General features: G+C 49.5%; 2 protein-coding genes across 8 annotated transcripts in view; one reads left to right on the forward strand and one right to left on the reverse strand.

Moving 5' to 3' along the window:
- The window catches only part of ERI3 (ERI1 exoribonuclease family member 3), a 127,127-nt gene extending 125,084 nt beyond the window's left edge, over nucleotides 1–2,043 (forward strand). For all 7 annotated transcript variants that reach the window (XM_029946178.1, XM_029946173.1, XM_029946174.1 and 4 more), the window contains one exon: nucleotides 1,513–2,043. In XM_029946178.1, the coding sequence (XP_029802038.1) occupies nucleotides 1,513–1,595 (83 nt within the window). In that variant the 3' untranslated portion in view covers nucleotides 1,596–2,043. The remainder of the gene's footprint in view (nucleotides 1–1,512) is intronic.
- Nucleotides 2,044–2,447: 404 nt separating this feature from the next.
- On the reverse strand, nucleotides 2,448–11,382 carry DMAP1 (DNA methyltransferase 1 associated protein 1). Its single transcript, XM_029946172.1, has 10 exons — nucleotides 10,990–11,382; nucleotides 10,362–10,453; nucleotides 9,922–10,117; nucleotides 4,572–4,730; nucleotides 4,259–4,426; nucleotides 3,816–4,001; nucleotides 3,615–3,686; nucleotides 3,238–3,310; nucleotides 2,808–3,103; nucleotides 2,448–2,565 (listed from the first exon to the last, which is right to left on the reverse strand). Exons 1-10 carry the CDS (start codon nucleotides 11,092–11,094, stop codon nucleotides 2,506–2,508), a joined length of 1,407 nt encoding a protein of 468 aa, XP_029802032.1. The 5' UTR covers nucleotides 11,095–11,382; the 3' UTR covers nucleotides 2,448–2,505.
- Between the last annotated feature and the right edge of the window lie 6,611 nt (nucleotides 11,383–17,993).

Raw genomic sequence — 17,993 nt, forward strand, 5'->3', positions numbered from 1 at the left:
CATGGTTTCCTGAGTCCCTGGAGGAAAAAGGTGTCCCCAAATCTGAAGCCCAGGTCACCTTTCCATGCCCACATCTCCCACGGGTACATTCGTGTTCAGGTCTTATGTGACAGGACCCTGTGTGACATGTCTGCCATGAACAGGACCTGCAGAGTCATGTTTTGGCTGAGACAGGCCCTGGGCTGACCAAATTCCATTCCCACCACAGCCCATTTCTAGCTCTTTTGGGGCCCCTTTTCCTAGTCTAAGGTTCTAGCCAAGGCAGGCTGTGGGTGCTCAATGGAAGGGGTTGGCCCTGGACAGATGCTGAAGCCTCCTGACCCCACCTTGACCTTACACTGCCACACTCCTGATTATGACATCGAAGTATAATGCTTCTGCAATCACAGCATCGATCCCATGAGGGCTAGTAGCGGCTGAGGTCCTGGTTATGGCCCAGGAGCATCTATGGGAGGTGGGAGAGGGATGAGGGGAGAGGTAGGTGAAGGGATGGGGAGCTGGCTGCTGCTCTGAGCAGTGGAACAGAAAAACCCTGGGCACTTGGGCCATTCCTGTCCTTGGTTTTCTGTAGAGGCACAAGTGCTGGGCAGCTGCACCTCCTGCTGGTGGTGGTAAAACAAGTCCTGGCCCATGTCCATGATCCTGAAGCCCTAGAATGCCTGCTCCTGCAGCCGCCATGGTTCTAGTTTTGAACATGGAGTTTCTCATGTGGACCAGTACTGGAGAAACTGCTGTGACAAGAGTCTGACAGGTGCACACATATTTAGATACAGCCAGAGGCAGGGCTTAGGCTGAGCACACAGGCATGTCTAATAGAAGATCGCTGGCCAGGGTATCAAAAGACCACAAACCTGGCCCTCTCCACTGGTCCAGGACTGCACAGGAGCAGGTGCCCAGGCAAGCTGCTGTTGGAGCACACAAGCCTGGGGCCCAGAGCAGGTTTCCCAGGGCCCCGGCTCAAAAGTGCCGAGACTTGTGCCTTGTTACCAGTGATTATGGTCCAGGCCACATCTCTCACACACCCGCAAGTGCCGGCAAAGTCACCCTGGCCGTGGGTGTGATGAATGGCCGCACAGTAATGAAATGGAGACATCAAGGCGGGTGGCGGGAAGACGGAGTGTGGCGGACGGGCCGTCCCCACGCGGCGGCAACAAGAAGGATCGCCCAGCGGCCGGGGGCCGTCAAGGGAGAAATTACACATTTACTCTGCCTTTTTCTTACTGCGACGGCGCCCATACATCACCGCTGGGGCCGGGGCGGGACATGCCGGCCAATTTCCAGCATGAATTATGGGACTGAGCAGCATTGAGACCAGGCTTCCTGCCAGTCCAGCATCATCCACCCCAACCTGAAGCTGGAAATGCTGCCACCAGGGGACAGGATCCCCCGGTTTAGAGCCTGTGGCTGGAGTCTGACCCTGCTCCCCATCCCCACCCATGTAAGAGCACTGTTGGGCACAGAGGAAAATGTTCTGGAGGGGGGGGCCATCTAAATGTCTTTTCTTCTTCTTAGATGACTGCAAGAACATTGCCAACATCATGAAGACACTTGCGTATCAAGGCTTCATCTTCAAGCAGACATCGAAGCCGTTCTGATTGGCCGAGGACGGGATGGGGCAGGACAGGGTAGCTGCTTGGCCCAGCCCAGAACCCTCCTTTCCCTCACCAGAGGGGAAAAGGGAGAGTGGCACAGCTCTACATCCAGAGTGTCCCCCAGCCTGCCCTGTGGGCTTGTGCCCGGGGTAAGGGCTTGGCCACTTGGCCCCTCTGGAGCAGACACTTTGTGGCCCCCATCCCAACTCCCCAACCTCAGCCCAGTATTAGCCCCTCCCATTGTGGGCCTGGGCTAGGGGGACCCAGGCACTCACCGCCTCCTCCCTGGTACACAGGCTTCTGCCGGGGCCACTAGGCCCCCCTGTGCCCCCTCCCATCTGTAGTGCATGGTGTGTGGTGCCCCCAGGGCTCCAGGACAGATCAGGCCCCACCTTGTGTCTACCCCCATCCCCGCCGTGAACGTGCCACTGAATAAAGTCGGGGAAACGAGGCTCTGGGTGTGTGTGTGGACTGGGTGCTGCTGCGCCTGATGCCATCAAGATATGTACGAAGGTTAGAGCATGTTCTGGGCTGCTCTGCTCAAGGCCGCCAGCGTGGCTGGCAATCACTTGAGCACCTGTGAGACCCTCACTGAATCGTCATGGGGCTACAGGGGCTGTCTGAGCACAAGACAGTGTTCCAAGTTGCTGCTGTCTGAGGCCACTGCTGTGTGAGAACCATCTTGAGTACAGAACCAAGTACAGATGTTTGGGTAAAACTGCAGTGGTCAGAGGGCTGCTGAGGCCTTCAATGCTGGCAAGCCCCAATGCCACTCTGTGGAGTGAGTGAAGTGACCCCTCGTGCCCACTCTCCCAATCAGGGGCATCACAAGTGGTGGGAAGGAAAAGGAAGCAGCCCAGTCCAACTCAGCAGCTCTATTTACACAGCAGCATCACCCACACCCCGTGTGGCCTCATGGCTTCTTGGCTTTCTTCACAGAAGAGGAGCTGGAGGCCGATTCCCGTCGCTTCCTCTGAGAAGATACAGAAAGTGTTGGGGTCAATGGCCCCCAAGGCTCTATTCAAGCTTGGCGCATGTGTTTCACACTCTCAGGGAAGATGACACCCACTGGCCACCCACTCCTACCCTCAGTCTCAGAACCCATCAGAGTAACCATTCCCATTGCAGGCACTAGAGGGAGCAGGTCTATACACACTCGTGTTTGCTCACGTGCAGGGCCTGTTCATGCTCCCCACTGCCCATCTAGGCTCTTACCGAATTGGGTGTGAGGGGTGCGCCCACCACATCAATGATGGTGTCCTTGGTGGGGTCGGGGCCAAGACCAGGTTCAGTTACCGCTGGCTCAGCAGAGGCTGGGGCCGGGCCTGATACTGGCGTGGCAGGGCCCCCCAGCACGCCAGCCCGGGCCAGGGCCTCGTGCCGGTGCCTCAGCATCTGCAGCTCGTACTCGCAGTTGGCGCAGGCCTGCTTGAGCTCATAGAGCAGCACCAGGTCACTCCGCAGCTCGTTGAACATGTGCACCAGCTCCTCCGTGGGTGTCGGACTCAGTTCTGCAGGCGGTGGGTGGAAGGCACAGGCAGAGCCAGTGTGTGTGGGAAGGCCAGCCACAGGGAATGCCCTCCCCTGCCCAGCCTTGATTGGCAGCATTGGGTGGGTAGGTCCTGCAGGCCCAGCCGCCACTCACCCACACCAAGCTCCAGCAGCATCTGCTCCAGGGCCTTGATCTTCTTCTGTCCCACTGAGCTTGGCAGCTTCATCTGCAATGACCCAGACTGCTAAGCCCTCTCCCCCACAGTAGCTGAGGGTTGGGGGACCAAAGGCAAAGGGGAGTGGAAGAGAAGTTAACCCCAGGAAGGCAGCTCTGCATCAGAAAAGGAAATAGCCGGCAAGTGGAATATAGCAAGAGTGCAAGCACTTTGACTTCAGCCTGGCCACATCCCTAGCATCTCTCTCTCTCTGCAGCACATGGTACAACCCCACCTGGTGCCTCAGCCCCACGACGTCAGCAAGTGGGCTGCAGAGAGCCCAGGGCCCAAGCCCAGTGATGGAGGTGGCACATACCCGCTGGCTCCGCAGCGTGACGCCTGCAGACTTGAAGTCCGGAAACTTGATGCCTGCAGTCTCAGGAACAGCCTGGGGGAGAAGAAGTCATGGAGACCAAGGCATAGCAGGGAGAGAGCCCAGTGTTAGTCCCAGCACGCTGCTAGCTCTGGGTGCTCTCAGAGCCCTCCACCCTGAGCCGGACTGACTCCATCTCCATACCGGCTTCTCAGCCTCCTTTTTCTGGGGTAGCTTCTTCTTGGGGGCCTTGCGTTCCGTGCGCCGCTGCTCTGCAGTGGTGTCTGCTGCTGTTATCAGCTTCTGCAGGTCCTGGCTACGCTTCTCCCGCTCCTTCTTCCGGGCTTCGATCTTGCGTAGTTCCTGCAGCAGATACTCCTCCTCTGCCACCTGGGAAAGCGAGATGCTGTGAAGTGTGTGCAGGTGCCCGGGGGGAGTAAGGCACGGGGCACTGAGCTGTCTGTAAGGGACTCTGAGAGGAGAGGGACCATGAGGGAGGGGTTAAAAGCTATAAAAGCAGGGACAAAGGCTAGTGAGGGAGGACTAGGCGGCGAGGAGGGAACCTACAAGGGAGGGAAATGAGGGCATGCAGGACAGAGGCAAAGACTTCAGGACATGGGGGAGGGGCAGTGAAGCTCAGAGCCGACCTGCTCAGGGGTCCGGTTGTAGAGGCGCTCCAGCTGTTCCTTCCTCCGTCGCTCATGCCCAGCATCAAAGACTGGTATCTTGAGGTCTGTGCCTGGCACAGCCCGCACATTAGCAAGCTTGGCACAGATGTGGTAGTACCGCTCCTTCAAGTCCTCCACAGAACGCTTCTGAGGATAAAGACATGGCAGGAAGGGAGGATGAACACCGAGAAGCATACAGGAGGGGTAGCATAAAGGCCATGGGCCTCCCAGGCCCACACACACACACACACACACACACACACACACACACAAATGCATGACACCAGCTCACCTTGAACTGCTGGTGGTCATACCGGTCATGGATAACTACAAAACGTAAGTCAAAGCGGCGGCTGAGGTCAAAGAGGTGGTCCGTTTCTGCCTTTGTCCAAGCATCATCGTGAAGGTAGAGCTGGTACTCCTGCTCTGAATACACAGGAACCTGCACAGTCTACTGACACAGAGGGACAGAGCAGGACACGTCATGTCACATCCAGTGGCTCCATCCCCCTGTGATCACAGCCCCCCCTGTTTATTGCATTCTGTAGGCTGGACCAAAGCAAACCCTCTGCCTAGGCCCTTGGCCAAGGCAGCCTGGAAATGATGTTTCCAGGTGAGGAAACAAACTGCATGACTGGAGACTCGCCAGGCTCTAAGACTGCAGCCTGCCCCTACATTCAGTCCGGGGCAGCTTCACCATGCCTTCAGCTCCAGAGCCTCGGTAACAGGGTGCATGCTCCTGTCCTCATGGTTAAGGTGAGCGGCCCACATGTAAGTGCTTCTGTGGAATCCAAACGTTAACTGGAGTAGAGCAGATAGCTACATACCAGAGAAAAGCCCAGAATCCCCATCCATGGAACATTTGTCTGAAGCATTCCTGCCACCCAGTGGTGACAATGAGACTTGCAGCTGCCCCAGAGCAGGCCAACATCACTTACCTCTACCGAAAAAGGAGCCTGAATCCTACTCCCAGCAGATGCACCCCTGTACATGCATGCCCCCACCTCCCCTCTGCCACACTCCAACCCCCAAACCTTTCTTAGAGACAAAAAGCACCACCACCACTCCTTCCCCAGGAAGGAATCAATGTTAGGCTGGACTAGGGAAGTCCCTTTTCTCTATCAAAAACCACACTGACTCTGACCTGTTCTCAAGACCCTATATGCAGCTGCCTCCTGGACTTATCCTACTGGAGGTCCTACCTACACCTCGAACCGAATACGTTCAGGTGGTGGGTGTTAACCAGACACTGTGGTGATCGTTTTGCAATATATACAAATATGAACCATGTTGTATACCTGAAATGAATAGATTATATTAATCGATTATACCTCAATAAAAAAAAATACATGTGTTCAGTACTGAGCTCATCATCACCTTCCCTCATACTCCTATCTCTTCCAGTTCAGTTCTCAGTCAGTCACCATCAGCCAACACAGGTTGAGCCAGAAGCCTTGAAAGCATTTTAAATTCCCACCTTTATCCTTGACCCCTCCCCTTCCACAAATCTGTGGCTTTTACAACTCCAGAATCTCCATCTCCACAGCCAGATCGCCATTACCACTGCCTGAATCAGAAAAACCGCCTCCCCACTGGTCTCTCTTCCTCTATTCAATCCTCCTCCCAGCAATTCTCCGTCAACAGCCAAGATGTGATCTCTCTGACCAATGCTACTTGGAGGACAGCCTGCAGACCTGTGCTGTTTGCAAACTGGTCCCACGAGTCTATGTAAGTATGGAAAATGAAAGTCAGGATTTAGAAACCTTCCACAGAAATTACATGCTACTGAACCTAGTATGAAGAAACATGGACTTGTATTTTGTCTTTTCTTGTAATTTTACTTTTTATTAGTAAACTTTTTAAAAATGTTTTTTATTTATTTTTGAGAGACAGAGAGAGACAGTGTGAGCAGGGGAGGGTCAGACAGAGAAGGAGATACAGAATCTGAAGACAGGCTCCAGGCTCTGAGCTAGCTGTCAGCACAGAGCCTGATGCGGGGCTCGAACCCATGAACTGTGAGATCATGACCTGAGCCAAAGCCAGACGCTTAACCAACTGAACCACCCAGGCACCCCTAATTTTACTATCTTTATCAAACTGACAGATTGTAAATATTTTCTTAAAATCCTTCATCACAGATAATTTGAGAAGCACTGCTCTAGAATATGTATCCATCATGTCACCCAACCACCTCTTAATAAACCCCTCAAAAGCTCTCCACTAAACTAAGATAAAAGTGCCTTCTAGATAAGTCATAAACTCCTCAAGAACAAGGGTTGTCTGGTTCATTTCCTATCTTTGGGGCTTAGCACAGGGCCAGGCACACTGTAAGCATCAATGAATATTCACAGAATCAACCAATCAATGAACACGTGTAGGTGACCTGGCGCCTCTCGGCAGCCACTGTCCCTCATGCATCCAAAGTTTCAAACAAATGACCAGCAATGTCAGGAACAAACTAGGCTCTCCCTCTCAACCTTTGTTGTTCTTGCCTGAACTGCATCCCCAGTTCCACATTCCTTCCTCTACGTAGATAACTTCTCATCCTTTTGATCTCTTCCTCTGGGAAGTCCCTCTCATTTCCCAGGCTTGGTTAAGTATCCTTCCTATGCGTTTCAATTCCATTTAATTAAAAAAAGAGGGGGAAAAAAACCAACACGCAGGAACTGTGTATGCAGGCCAGCTCTCAAGGAGCTCACGGACAAGTGAGGGAGCCACTCATTCATCCAATAAACATTTATCGCGGGCCCGCTCGACCTATGCTGGGAACACAGTGCTGAGTAAGACAGACTTCTCAGCACTCGCAGTTCAGCTGGAAAAAAACCCATTTATTCCAGTGTGGAGAGTTTGATGACAAAGGTATGCCTAGAGTGTAGTGAGTGACACCTGATCCAGCCTGGGCACAAGTCTTGGCCAAGGAAGAGGTCACAGGAGACAATAAGGTTACTTTGAAAGAGAACAGTGAAATGGCCATGACTTTCTCTTATAAAGACCCCTCTTTATACGCTTGCAGCATTTAGGACAGACAGGGGGAAACTGGAGCCTGAGAGACCTGCTGACAAGTCTCAGAAATAATCCAGGCGAGGAGTGAAGAGGCCTAAACTGAAACAGCACCAGTGGGAGGTAAAGAAAAGGGCACAGATATAATTTTAGGTTAAAACTACAGGACTCAGCAACTGGATGTAGGGTGAGGAAAGACGCCCACGCCTGTGTTTTGGGCGCGAGTAAGGGAGCAGCTGGAGAGCCACGGACTGAAAGCGGGGCCCCAGCAACCAGCAGTGCTGGACGGAAGATCATTAGTTCACCTTACTCCTACTTCACTCTCCACCTGTAGTCGCCATGATCTTTCTAAGAATCAAATGAGATCCTCATACTACTCTACTTAAAAATGTCAGTAGTAGGGCGCCTGGGTTGCTCAGTTGGTTGAGTGTCCATTCCTGGATTTCAGCTCAGGTCATGATCCCAAGGTTGTAGGATCGAGCCCTGCATCAGGTTCCACACTGAGCATGGAGCCTACTTGGGATTTTCTCTCTCCCCTCTTGCCCACTCCCCAACTTACATTCTCTGTCAGTTGCTACTCAAAGGTATCAGGGCAAAGCCCAGAGTCCTGAGCCTGACTGCCAAGCCCTGCTGGACCTGGCCCTGCCGACCTCTCAGGCCTCATCTTCTAGCATGTTCTACCCTAGGCTTTAGGCTTCACCAACAGGGAAATGCCTACAGCCTGCCATGCATGTGACTAGTTTTTTATTTATGCCTTTGCTCATGCTGGCCCTCTGCCTGAAAAAGTCACGGCACTCCTTTCCTGATAGTGCTTGATGACATCCTCTAAGACTCAGTTCCAGTGCTAACTTCTCCAGGAAGCTTCCATGGAATTCAGGTCCTTCCAAAATAGCATGCATCCCAGCAAAGTGTGACTGCCTGTGCCTCTCCCCGTGTCCTCCCCGACAACATGCAGTTCCTGAGGGCAGATATGGTCTCTGGTGCATTTCTTTTTTTTTTTTTAAACATTTATTTATTTTTGAGAGACAGAGAGAGACGGATCATAAGCAGGGGAGGGGCAGAGAGAGAGAGAGACAGAATCTGAAGCAGGCTCCAGGCTCTGAGCTGTCAGCACAGAGCCTGACGTGGGGCTCAAACCCACGAACCCCTGAGATCAGGATCTGAGCTGAAGTCAGATGCTCAATCAACTGAGCCACCCAGGTGCTCCTCTGGTGCATTTCTGTGTCCTCAGTGCATAGGGCTTGACTTGACATGGAGCAACATTCATCAAATACAAAATGAACATTCTTCTGTCTTCTCCTCAAATTGTCTCATCCAACCTTCCCACCCACCGCCTCCACACCTCACTCTTGGGTTGTCCCTCCCAGTCCTGTCCAGGCTGAGGATATTGGTGAGATGGAAGAAAATCAGGTCTCCGGCAGGGGGAGAAGGGGGAAGCGAGAATGATAGGCCATATCCAGATGTGTTCAGACTAAGAAGCCTGTGAGCCATTCAGGCAGAGTTGAACAGGTACAGTTGGTTAGACTGGGCTGAGGAGGAAGAAGTTGGAACTTGAAGTCCTGGGATTAGGCCCTTAGTGCTTTTAGGCTCCAAGTCTAGGCAGCTCCAGGCTGCAGGGACTGTGACACCATATTGTGTTTTGGCCTGAACAACAGCTTTGGAAGTCCTAGCCTAGCCTGGCTCTGCCTCTCACTAGCTGGGGGTGGGGGATGAGGCCTTGCTCTGAGTTCAGTACTCTAGACCACAGATGATTCAGCTTGGTCTACGGTACTAGTACATGGGATGAAGAACAAAGGTAAACATGGTTTATTATAGAAACAAAAATCAACAGTATAAATGTATACTGAGATCTAGTTCAAATGTCACCTTCTCAGAGAGGCCCAACCTGACCACCTTATCTAAATTAGGCCTCCCCTATGCCTACAAGTTCACTCCTTAACTCATTTCATACCCCATTCATATCCTGGTTTCAATTTACTGATGGCCCAAATCTGAAAGAATCCAATTTATTTGCTTACATGTTCATTATTGGTCTTCCCCTACCTTCTTTGTCCTGCTGTTGACTGAAATAATCGGTGAGCTACAGGGGAAGTCAAGTCAAGGATGATTCCCAAGTTTCTGATCTGGGCAACTGGGTGGATAGTGGTGCCATTCACTGACACGGGTTTGGGGTGAGAAAGACAGGAAATAGATGAGTTCTGTTCAAGGGTACCTACTAGATCTGAGGTACCTGTGGGGCCTTCAGGGAGAGACATTAAGTAAATGCCTGGATATTGCTCTGGACTGGAGATATTAAGTGGGGTCACTGGCAGACAGCAGACAGTTGGAGCCACAAAGAAAATGAGACACACTAGGGAGAAAGTACAGAGAGACAAGGGCACAGTTGAGGAACAGTGACATTTGAAGGGCCAAGAGCAGCCACCAAAGCCCAGACCAGGTCCAGGAAGGGACAGGATCCCATGGGTAGAAGAGACCCACGAAATTCCACCCTGCAGGTATTTGCCATGTGGACTGAGTGGGTAACGATGGTTGAGACAAAGACTGAGTGGCCTCTGGAGCCAACCCTAGAAGGCTGAAAGCTCACGTGACTAGCTCAGAGTAGGTGAGCAATCTTGGCCTATGTCCAAATGGCGGTGGCTCACCTTATTGAACCTGGCAAAGGGGTAATCCTTGCCCTCCTCAGCTGCCCGTCGCCAGTGGAAGAACATAGCTCCATCCTTGCGCGCTGGGTTGGTGAAGGGCATCCACTTCCAGGGCCGCACCTTCTTAGAGCCCAACTTGGCTTTCACTGTGCGGTAACCTTGACCAGTGTCACTGGGTAGCAGTGGGGGTGCATCCCTGGCAGCAAGGTTCAGAGAGAAGAGTTAGAGTAAGAAAGTGTGTAAAGAGCCTTTCGGACCAAGCTGATCTACCCTACAGCAAGGAAGTCGCATCCTAGAATGAGAAGTCTGAGCGAATCCTACATTCTGCTAAGTAAGCAGGAGCCCTGGCTGGGGAGGGCAGCAGAGAGACAACTGGCAGAGAAAATCATGCAGACCAGTCGGGAACCAGAGCCTGGGGGACTTGGGATTTTAATACTTGCTTCTTGTCAGAGTAGAGCAATGCATAGACCTCTCGGTGCATGCCCTCGGGTCTCTTGAAGGTCAGTGTCTCGGAGGACTTCTTGGACTTTTTCTGAGAAAGGAAACCACAATTTACAAACCACAACCTAGACATCCTTCCCTGAAAATTCTTTAACCCAGCTCAATCCCTGAACAAAACAGCACCTACAGGTACAATGACACACTATGAAAGGAGAGGAACCCACTCACAGGGGCACCTTAGTTGGAGCAAGTCATTCCCATCCCCAGCCCCACCTCACCTGGGTAGAGCCCCAATCTGTCAGAATAGAAAATACTTTCCCATCACCTCTCACAATGTCACCCTGACTTGGTGCCACGGCACGCGCCCCCCCCCCCGCATATCCTACAAGTGTCACACTTTTGGTACTCTCATCCCTTATGAGTGTCACACTCTCTTGGTCCCCACCATTTCCCAAGTCATCTCCCCATGTCATCAAGGTAACACATATTCTCTGCCCCCATGTCACACCTTTTACCGCCCACCTCACTAGAAGCGCAGCACCTCACCATCTCCCCATCTCTCTCCCGCTGTCACTCCTTCCCACCACTTCACTCCCAATACCCAAGGTTCTCCGGCGCCCCTGCTACCTTGTCTGGGTTGATAATGTCCTTCTTGCTGATGGTCCCGGAGGCTGCATCCCCCTCTGGACCTCCAAGTTCTAGAATGTCCCGCACATCTGCGCCTGTAGCCATCGCGCCAGAGAGATGGAGGAGCGGACCCGAGGTCAAGGGTCAGTGCTTAAGAAGGGACCCCCACTCAGATCAGGGGGCGGAGCCACTTCAGCCCCAAGTAGGGCGGGGTGAAGGGGCGGGCTGCTAGGACGAAGGCAGTCCGGGTCGGGTTGGGGTTCCGCCTGCGTGCTGCAACTTAGGTCTCCCTTACGGCCCCGTTTGCCTCCTAAGCCGTAGCACCTCCACACCTGGACTCCCCAGTGCCGCTGCCGCCGCTCCCCGAGCCCCTCAAAGCCGAGGACAGAAACTTCCGGCAGTGCGCATTCGAAACGCCGCCGGCAGGAACACTTCCGGTATGTGCTGAGCAGAAATGGAGCCGGCTGGCATCCCAGTGTGAAAGCGGCGGACTGCGGCGGCAGTCACCGGCCTTGGCTCCCACGGGCTCGCCAGTGTTCGCATTCTACCTGCTTTCTGGCATTTTCCCTGTATGTTGCTCTGTTGCGTCTCGGGCAATAAAAAGAGAGCGCAGAGTTTTCGCCCCTGGAAGTAGCTTTATTCCTTTGAACCCATTTCTTCATTTGTAAAACGTCGATTGTAATGGTTCCTGCTTAAATGAAGTACCGATAATCCATGCAAACACTGGCAAATTGCCTGGCACGTTAAATTTTCTTTATTAAATGAATTAGGGGTATTAATGGCCCCAGTTCATAAGTGCTAAATATGTACCAGGCACTGTGCTCAGCATCGGAGATGAAGAGCTGAAGTAGTCAAGGTGGAGCATCCCAGGATGGCTGCCAAGATGGAGCAAAGTCTGAATCCTCACTTGTACCTCCTCTGATGGAGCTCCCCTCTCGTGGGGATTTCCTGGAGCCAGCTTCCTGAAACTTCACTAGTCCGAGAGCTAACTGCACTAGTGTAGGTTTACAAAAAGGCCCACAAACACAGCCTTGAGCAGGGAGCAGCTGGAAGAATTCTCTCCCAAAGTAAGAAATTTACCAATCTCCCTAGAGATGACTAGAAATGTAGGTCCTGAGGAAAGGCAGAAGTGACAGGGTAAACAGCTCCCAACTTTAGCCTTCCAAACCAGCCTGCAAACATGGAAGACACATGGCCAATGAGTGTGGAGGGTGGAGTCAGGGCCTGGTAAGACATTAAGGAAACCAGACTCCAAGCCAAGGCCCGCCAAAGAACCAAGCAGAGACTAGAGAAGCAGACAGCCTGCACAAGTTAACTGTCAGCGGGGTAGCCTGTTCTGGCTTGGAGGAGACAGGGGTGCAGCAGCTGCATACTCAAGCCTACCTAGACCCAAATCTTTGGAGAACTGAGCCTGGAGGTAGAAAATTTGCCCTTTTCCTGAGACCTGTTTTCTGGGCAAATCCTCTGGGCTCTAAACACTTTTAAGAAGAAGTCAGTGTTCTGCTGCAGAAATTGCCCACAGGGAAGAGAATAGCCCTTGGAGCCAGAAGAAGTGCAAGGAGAAGGAGTCTTACTCCTCTGCCTCAAACACTTGACTCTGCTTGTAGGTGATTGTGTAATTATTTGTTTAATATCTGTCTCCTCTGATTTATTTCTATGAGGATCATGGTTCATAAATGTATGTATGTATCAGGCATGTTCTAGGCTCTAGGGATGTAGTAGGTAAATGAGATACAATGACTTACGGTAGGGTTTTTATCTAGTGGAAGAAAAGAAACACAGCATATAAACACTAAAACAGTGTAAGTTTTGATGGTGACAAGAGCAATGAAAAAAATATAGTAATAAGATGGGAGACTACTTTGTATAGTATGGTCAGGGAAGGTTTCTCTGGAAACTTGAAATCTGAGCTGAGGTTTAAATGATGGAAAAAGCCACAACATGCCTGAGGAAGGAATGTTTCAGAGAGGAGTAGTAACAAGTCCAAAGTCCCTAAAATGGAAGGAGCTCTATATGTAAAAAGCACATAAAGAAAAAAATCCAGGGATGCCTGGGTGGCTCAGTCAGTTAAGCCTCTGACTCTTGATTCAGGTCATGATCTTATGCCTTCCGGAATTAGAGCCTTGTGTCGGGCTCTGCACTGACAGCGCGGAGCCTGCTTGGGATTCTCTGTCTCCCTTTCTCTGCCCCTCCCTCACTCATGCTGTCTCTGTCACTCTCAAAATAATTTTTTAAAAAACCAGTGTGTTGGGTGGTGAGTGAGGTGGGGGAAAATAGGAAGACTTGAGATCAGAGGTAGGCATCGGGATCCGTGGAAAGGAGTTTAGGTTTTACCCTATGGGTAATTAAATATCATCCTTTCTTGGTCACAGCCTAGATTCTTTTTTTTTTTTTTTTAATGCAGAGGAGCCTGCTTGGGATTCTCTCTCTTTCTGTGTCTCTGTTTCTGTCTCTCTCTCAAAATAAAATAGATAAACTTCAATCAAACAAACAAACAAAAGAAACTGGGAAAGGGGAAGCAGTCTGTCTGCGGTGTGATCAAGATCCAGAACATCTCAATCTGACCTGGTCTTGCTCAGTTAATTATAAAGAATATTTTCCAACTGATAAGGACAAATTTTCCCACTTTTCAAAAAACTTAAATCCAAGTTAGTTAACATATAGTGTAATAATAATTTCAGGAGTAGAACCCAGTGATACATCACTTACACCCAGTGCTCATCCCAACAAGTGCCCTTCTTAATGGCCATCACCCATTTAGCTCATCCCCCCACCAATGCCCCACAAGCAACCCTCAGCTTGTTCTCTGTATTTGAGAGTCTCTTGTGGTTTTTCTCCTCTGTTTTTGACTTATTTTTGCTTCCCTTCCCCTAGGTTTATCCATTTTGTTTCTAAAATTTCATATTATGAGTGAAATCATATATTTGTCTCTCTCTGACTTATTTTGCTTAGCATAATACATTCTAGTTCCATCCACATCATTGCAAATGGCAAGACTTCATTCTTTTTGATTGAAAATTTTTTCCACTTTTTAAAATGGGCAAAGGATGTGAGTAGGAAAGTCACAGAGGTGCTACAGCCAATAAATGTACAGCTAAACACGCAGCATCACTGGTATTCAAAGAAATGAAAAATCAAAAACTGTAATGAGATACCCAGTTTTTGCTTATTGGGTAGGACAAAACCATAAAATAATACTTGTGATACCTGTTCTTGACAAGGGTGTTACTGAAATGGTCCCCAGCCTACCCTGTTGATGAGAATGTAAGTTGATCTGGCTTTGCTCATGAATTTATTCAACAAATTGTTTAGTGCTTACTGTAAGCCACTTACAAGTGTGGCACTCAAGGTGCCTGGCTGGCTCAGGTGAAAAGTACACGACTCTTGATCTCAGGGTTGTGAGTTTGAGCCCCATGCTGGATGTGGGGATGACTCAAATAAATAAAACTTTAAAAAAAGAAAGAAAGAAAATGAAGAAGAAGTGCAGCCCTCTACGCCAGGCCCTGTGTTGGCCCTGAGTATATAGCAGTAAAGACAAACATGACCGTTGCCTTCAGCAGGTACCTTTAAGAACTATGCCCTTTGACGTGCACAGTTAAGCATCTGACCCTTGATTTTGGCTCAGGTCGTGATCTCATGGTCTGTGAGATTGAACCCTGTTCAGGCTCTGCAGTGACATCTCAGAGCCTGCTTGGGATTCTCTCTCTCTCCCTCTGAATCTTCCCCTCCCCCACTCCTATCCCTGGGTGCTTTCACGCTCGCTCGCTCTCTCTCCCCCCAAAAATAAAAATAAAATAAAATAAAATAAATAACTGTGCACCATGTTGTACGAAAGTTATTCCCCAATAAGAAGAAACGAAGTAGACGGGAACTGGAGCTGCCAATTAGGCCTGGTCAAGAGGCCGCTGTCCCAAGGCACCAAGACTTCCAAGCAGAGCCCCTGGGGGAAAGCCTGTGGGGAATTGGCCGGACCAGGAAGTCTGGGCCAACAAGCTGGGGGACAGGGGCTCTGACCAAGCTCATGTGGTCCCTGACCAGTTTTGTGATCAAGAAAGTGAAGGCATCTTCTGGGCATGGCGTTAGGACACTGTCCGCGCCAACACCAAGCAGTCTGAGAGTGGAGTGAGGCCTTCTTGGTGGGCTCTCTGGGCAGCCCCCACATCCCCAGCACTGGGTGTCCAGACCTGCAGCTAAGTGGGCACCCCTGCCCCGTCCGCCACGAAGGAAAAGACTGCTGTTGGCCCCTCACCTCCACGTACTCCAGGTCTCTTGGGAGTTCTCTCCCCTCACCATTTCAGCTTCTGTGGAATTCTCACTCTTGCATGTATCTCTCTTCTCCTTCCCCTGCCAGTTTCCTATCGACAGTTATCAGCTCTCCAGAGTGTATTCCTGGCTCCTTCCCTCACTTCGCTCTCACTCTGTCACTCCAGACTGTTTGATGCCATTTGGCTTCTTTTTTTTTTTTTTTTTTTTGGCAGAGCAGTCTTCCCAGAACTGTGATAAAATAAGTTTCTGTGGTTTAAGCCACCTAGTCTGTAGTAGTTCTGCTATAACAGTTCAATCTAAGACATTTTTATTCTTTTAAATATGTTTGGGGGCACCTGGGTGGCTCAGTGGGTTCAGCGTCGGCCTCTTGATTTCGGCTCAGGTCATGAGATCAAGCCCTGCATCAGGCTTGTGCTGAGCATGAAGTCTGCTTGGGATTCTCCCTCTCCTTCTCTCTTCCTCTCCCACACTCTCTCTCTTTCTCTCTCTCTCTCTCTCTCATTCTCGCTCTCACTCTCTCTCAAAATAAATAAAACTTAACAATAGATAGATAGATAGATAGATAGATAAATAGATACATGGATAGATAGATGTTTGTATTGGCAAGCCAGTCCTCCTAAAGTCTGGAGTCCCTTACAAACTTCTTTGCAAGCCAATTTTTTTTTTCTTTTCTAAGTTAACTAAATAATTCAAAATCAAAGTCAGAGGCAAGACATCACATCTTGCACCACCCAACTCAAAGAAAGGGTTAGTTACAAAGCTCAGCGGTCCTCTTTGGGTTTGGAGGCCGCATGTACGACATTTGGGCATGTGGCTCTGGCTCATTTACTGGGTAATCTGTAAGTTTAGAGAGGATCCTGGCTCAAAAAGAGGGTTCTCCAGTGGATCCAGGTGGCAAGGCAAGCTGTGTTAGCAATTGGGCCTGATTATCCCACAGACCCAATGGTCTGGGAAGTATTTTGTGACAAAGATCTTATATATACCGTTGGGCAATGCCAGGAGGAGAATCACAGCCTGGACACCCAGGATTCTGAAGCAAGGCTGTGATCCCGACTGCAAATGACTGGCCACCACTTGAGAAGCAGTTTCTGGCTTACACCTGGGCCTGGTAGGAACTGAATCCCTGACCACAAGACACTAAATGTGAGACTGGAACTGCCTGATGTGAACTGAGAATGATCCCCTCCCCTGAACCATAAGGTAGGGATGCAAGTCAGCATTCCATGATAAAATGTAAGGAGCATATAGACCTCTCTTCCTTTCCATTATTAATACTTTATGTTGTAAGTTTCACCATAATACTGCTTTAGCTGCATCCTGCAAATTATGTTCCATTTTCATTATCATTCTAATTTCCCTGTGACTGCTTCTTTGATTCATGGATTATTTAGAACTATGTGGCTTACTAAATTTCCAAATACTGGAGAGTTTTCTAGCCTCTTATGATCACTGGTATCTAATTTAATTCCATGATGGCCAAAGAACATTTCTATATAGTTCCAATCCTTTTAAATTTATTGACATTCGTTTTATGGCCCAGCATATGGCCCATTGGTAAACATACCATGTATACTTAAAAAAAAGTATGTCCCTCCCCCAAAAAAATGTGTGTCCCACAGTTTGGTATAGAGTTCCATAAATATTAATTAGGTCAAGATGATTGACAGTATTATTCAAATAATCTGTGCCTTTATTGATTTTTTAGTCTGTTGTATCAATTGCTGAGAGGGGTATAAAATCTCCAACTATGATTGTGGAATCATCTGTCTCTTCTTTCAACTATGTCCATTTTTGTTCCATGTATTTTAAAGCTCTGTTATTAGGCATATACACATTTATAATTGTTATATCTTTCCGGTGAATTGACCCATTTATTATTATGAAATATCGTTATCTCTGGTAAGAGTCTTTGTCTTATACTTTATTTGATATTATAGCCACTCCAGCCTTCACGAGCTTGCTGTTTTCCTGATATATCTTTTTCCTTCATTTTATTTCATCTTTGTGGTATGTTTACATTTTAATTATTTTCTTAAACAGGCTCCACACCCAATATGGGGCTTGAACTCATAACCCTGAGATTGAGTCACATGCTCTACCAACTGAGCTAGCCAGGCACCCAAGTATGTTTACATTTTAAGTGCATCTCTTACACATAGCAGATATTTGAGTTTTACTCTTTTTCATCCATTCAGACAATCTCTGCCTCTTGAGACCCTAGGTCTTGGTCAAAGGATGGGTAGCAAAAAAGAACAAGCCTAGGTCTGGCCTCATTGGTATCCTTTCTTCTTGAGGATGAATGCTATAGACACTACAGACTTTATAGTGGACCAAATAGTTTGCAGGCCATGTTGGGCCATGCAGTTTGCAAGGTCACCTGGTGGTCCCATGGACAAGCATTCAGTCTCTATCAGGGCCCCCTAGTAAGATAAAGCTGTTTCTCAAAGGAAGATCAGTTATTTGCCAAACAGTGCACAGCGTTCTTCATAAATTCCAGGGGCTGCTTCTGCAGTATTCCTCCTGGGCTGATATAGACTCCATCAACATGGCGACATCAACATGATTGGATCTGGTGGGTCATGGAAACCAGGGGGCCTGTGTATTTACATTGCAGCCTAGACCAACTGGACAGTTTTCCCTTGTTCTGGATTTCTGTCAAAGCTGACAGCCTTTCGAGTCACTCAGTAAATAAGTGGGGTAAAATACATCCAAATATGATATATCCTCAAAATTCTAAG

Source organism: Suricata suricatta, chromosome 8 (genome assembly GCF_006229205.1).
Source record: "Suricata suricatta isolate VVHF042 chromosome 8, meerkat_22Aug2017_6uvM2_HiC, whole genome shotgun sequence".
Taxonomy (NCBI): Eukaryota; Metazoa; Chordata; class Mammalia; order Carnivora; family Herpestidae; genus Suricata; species Suricata suricatta.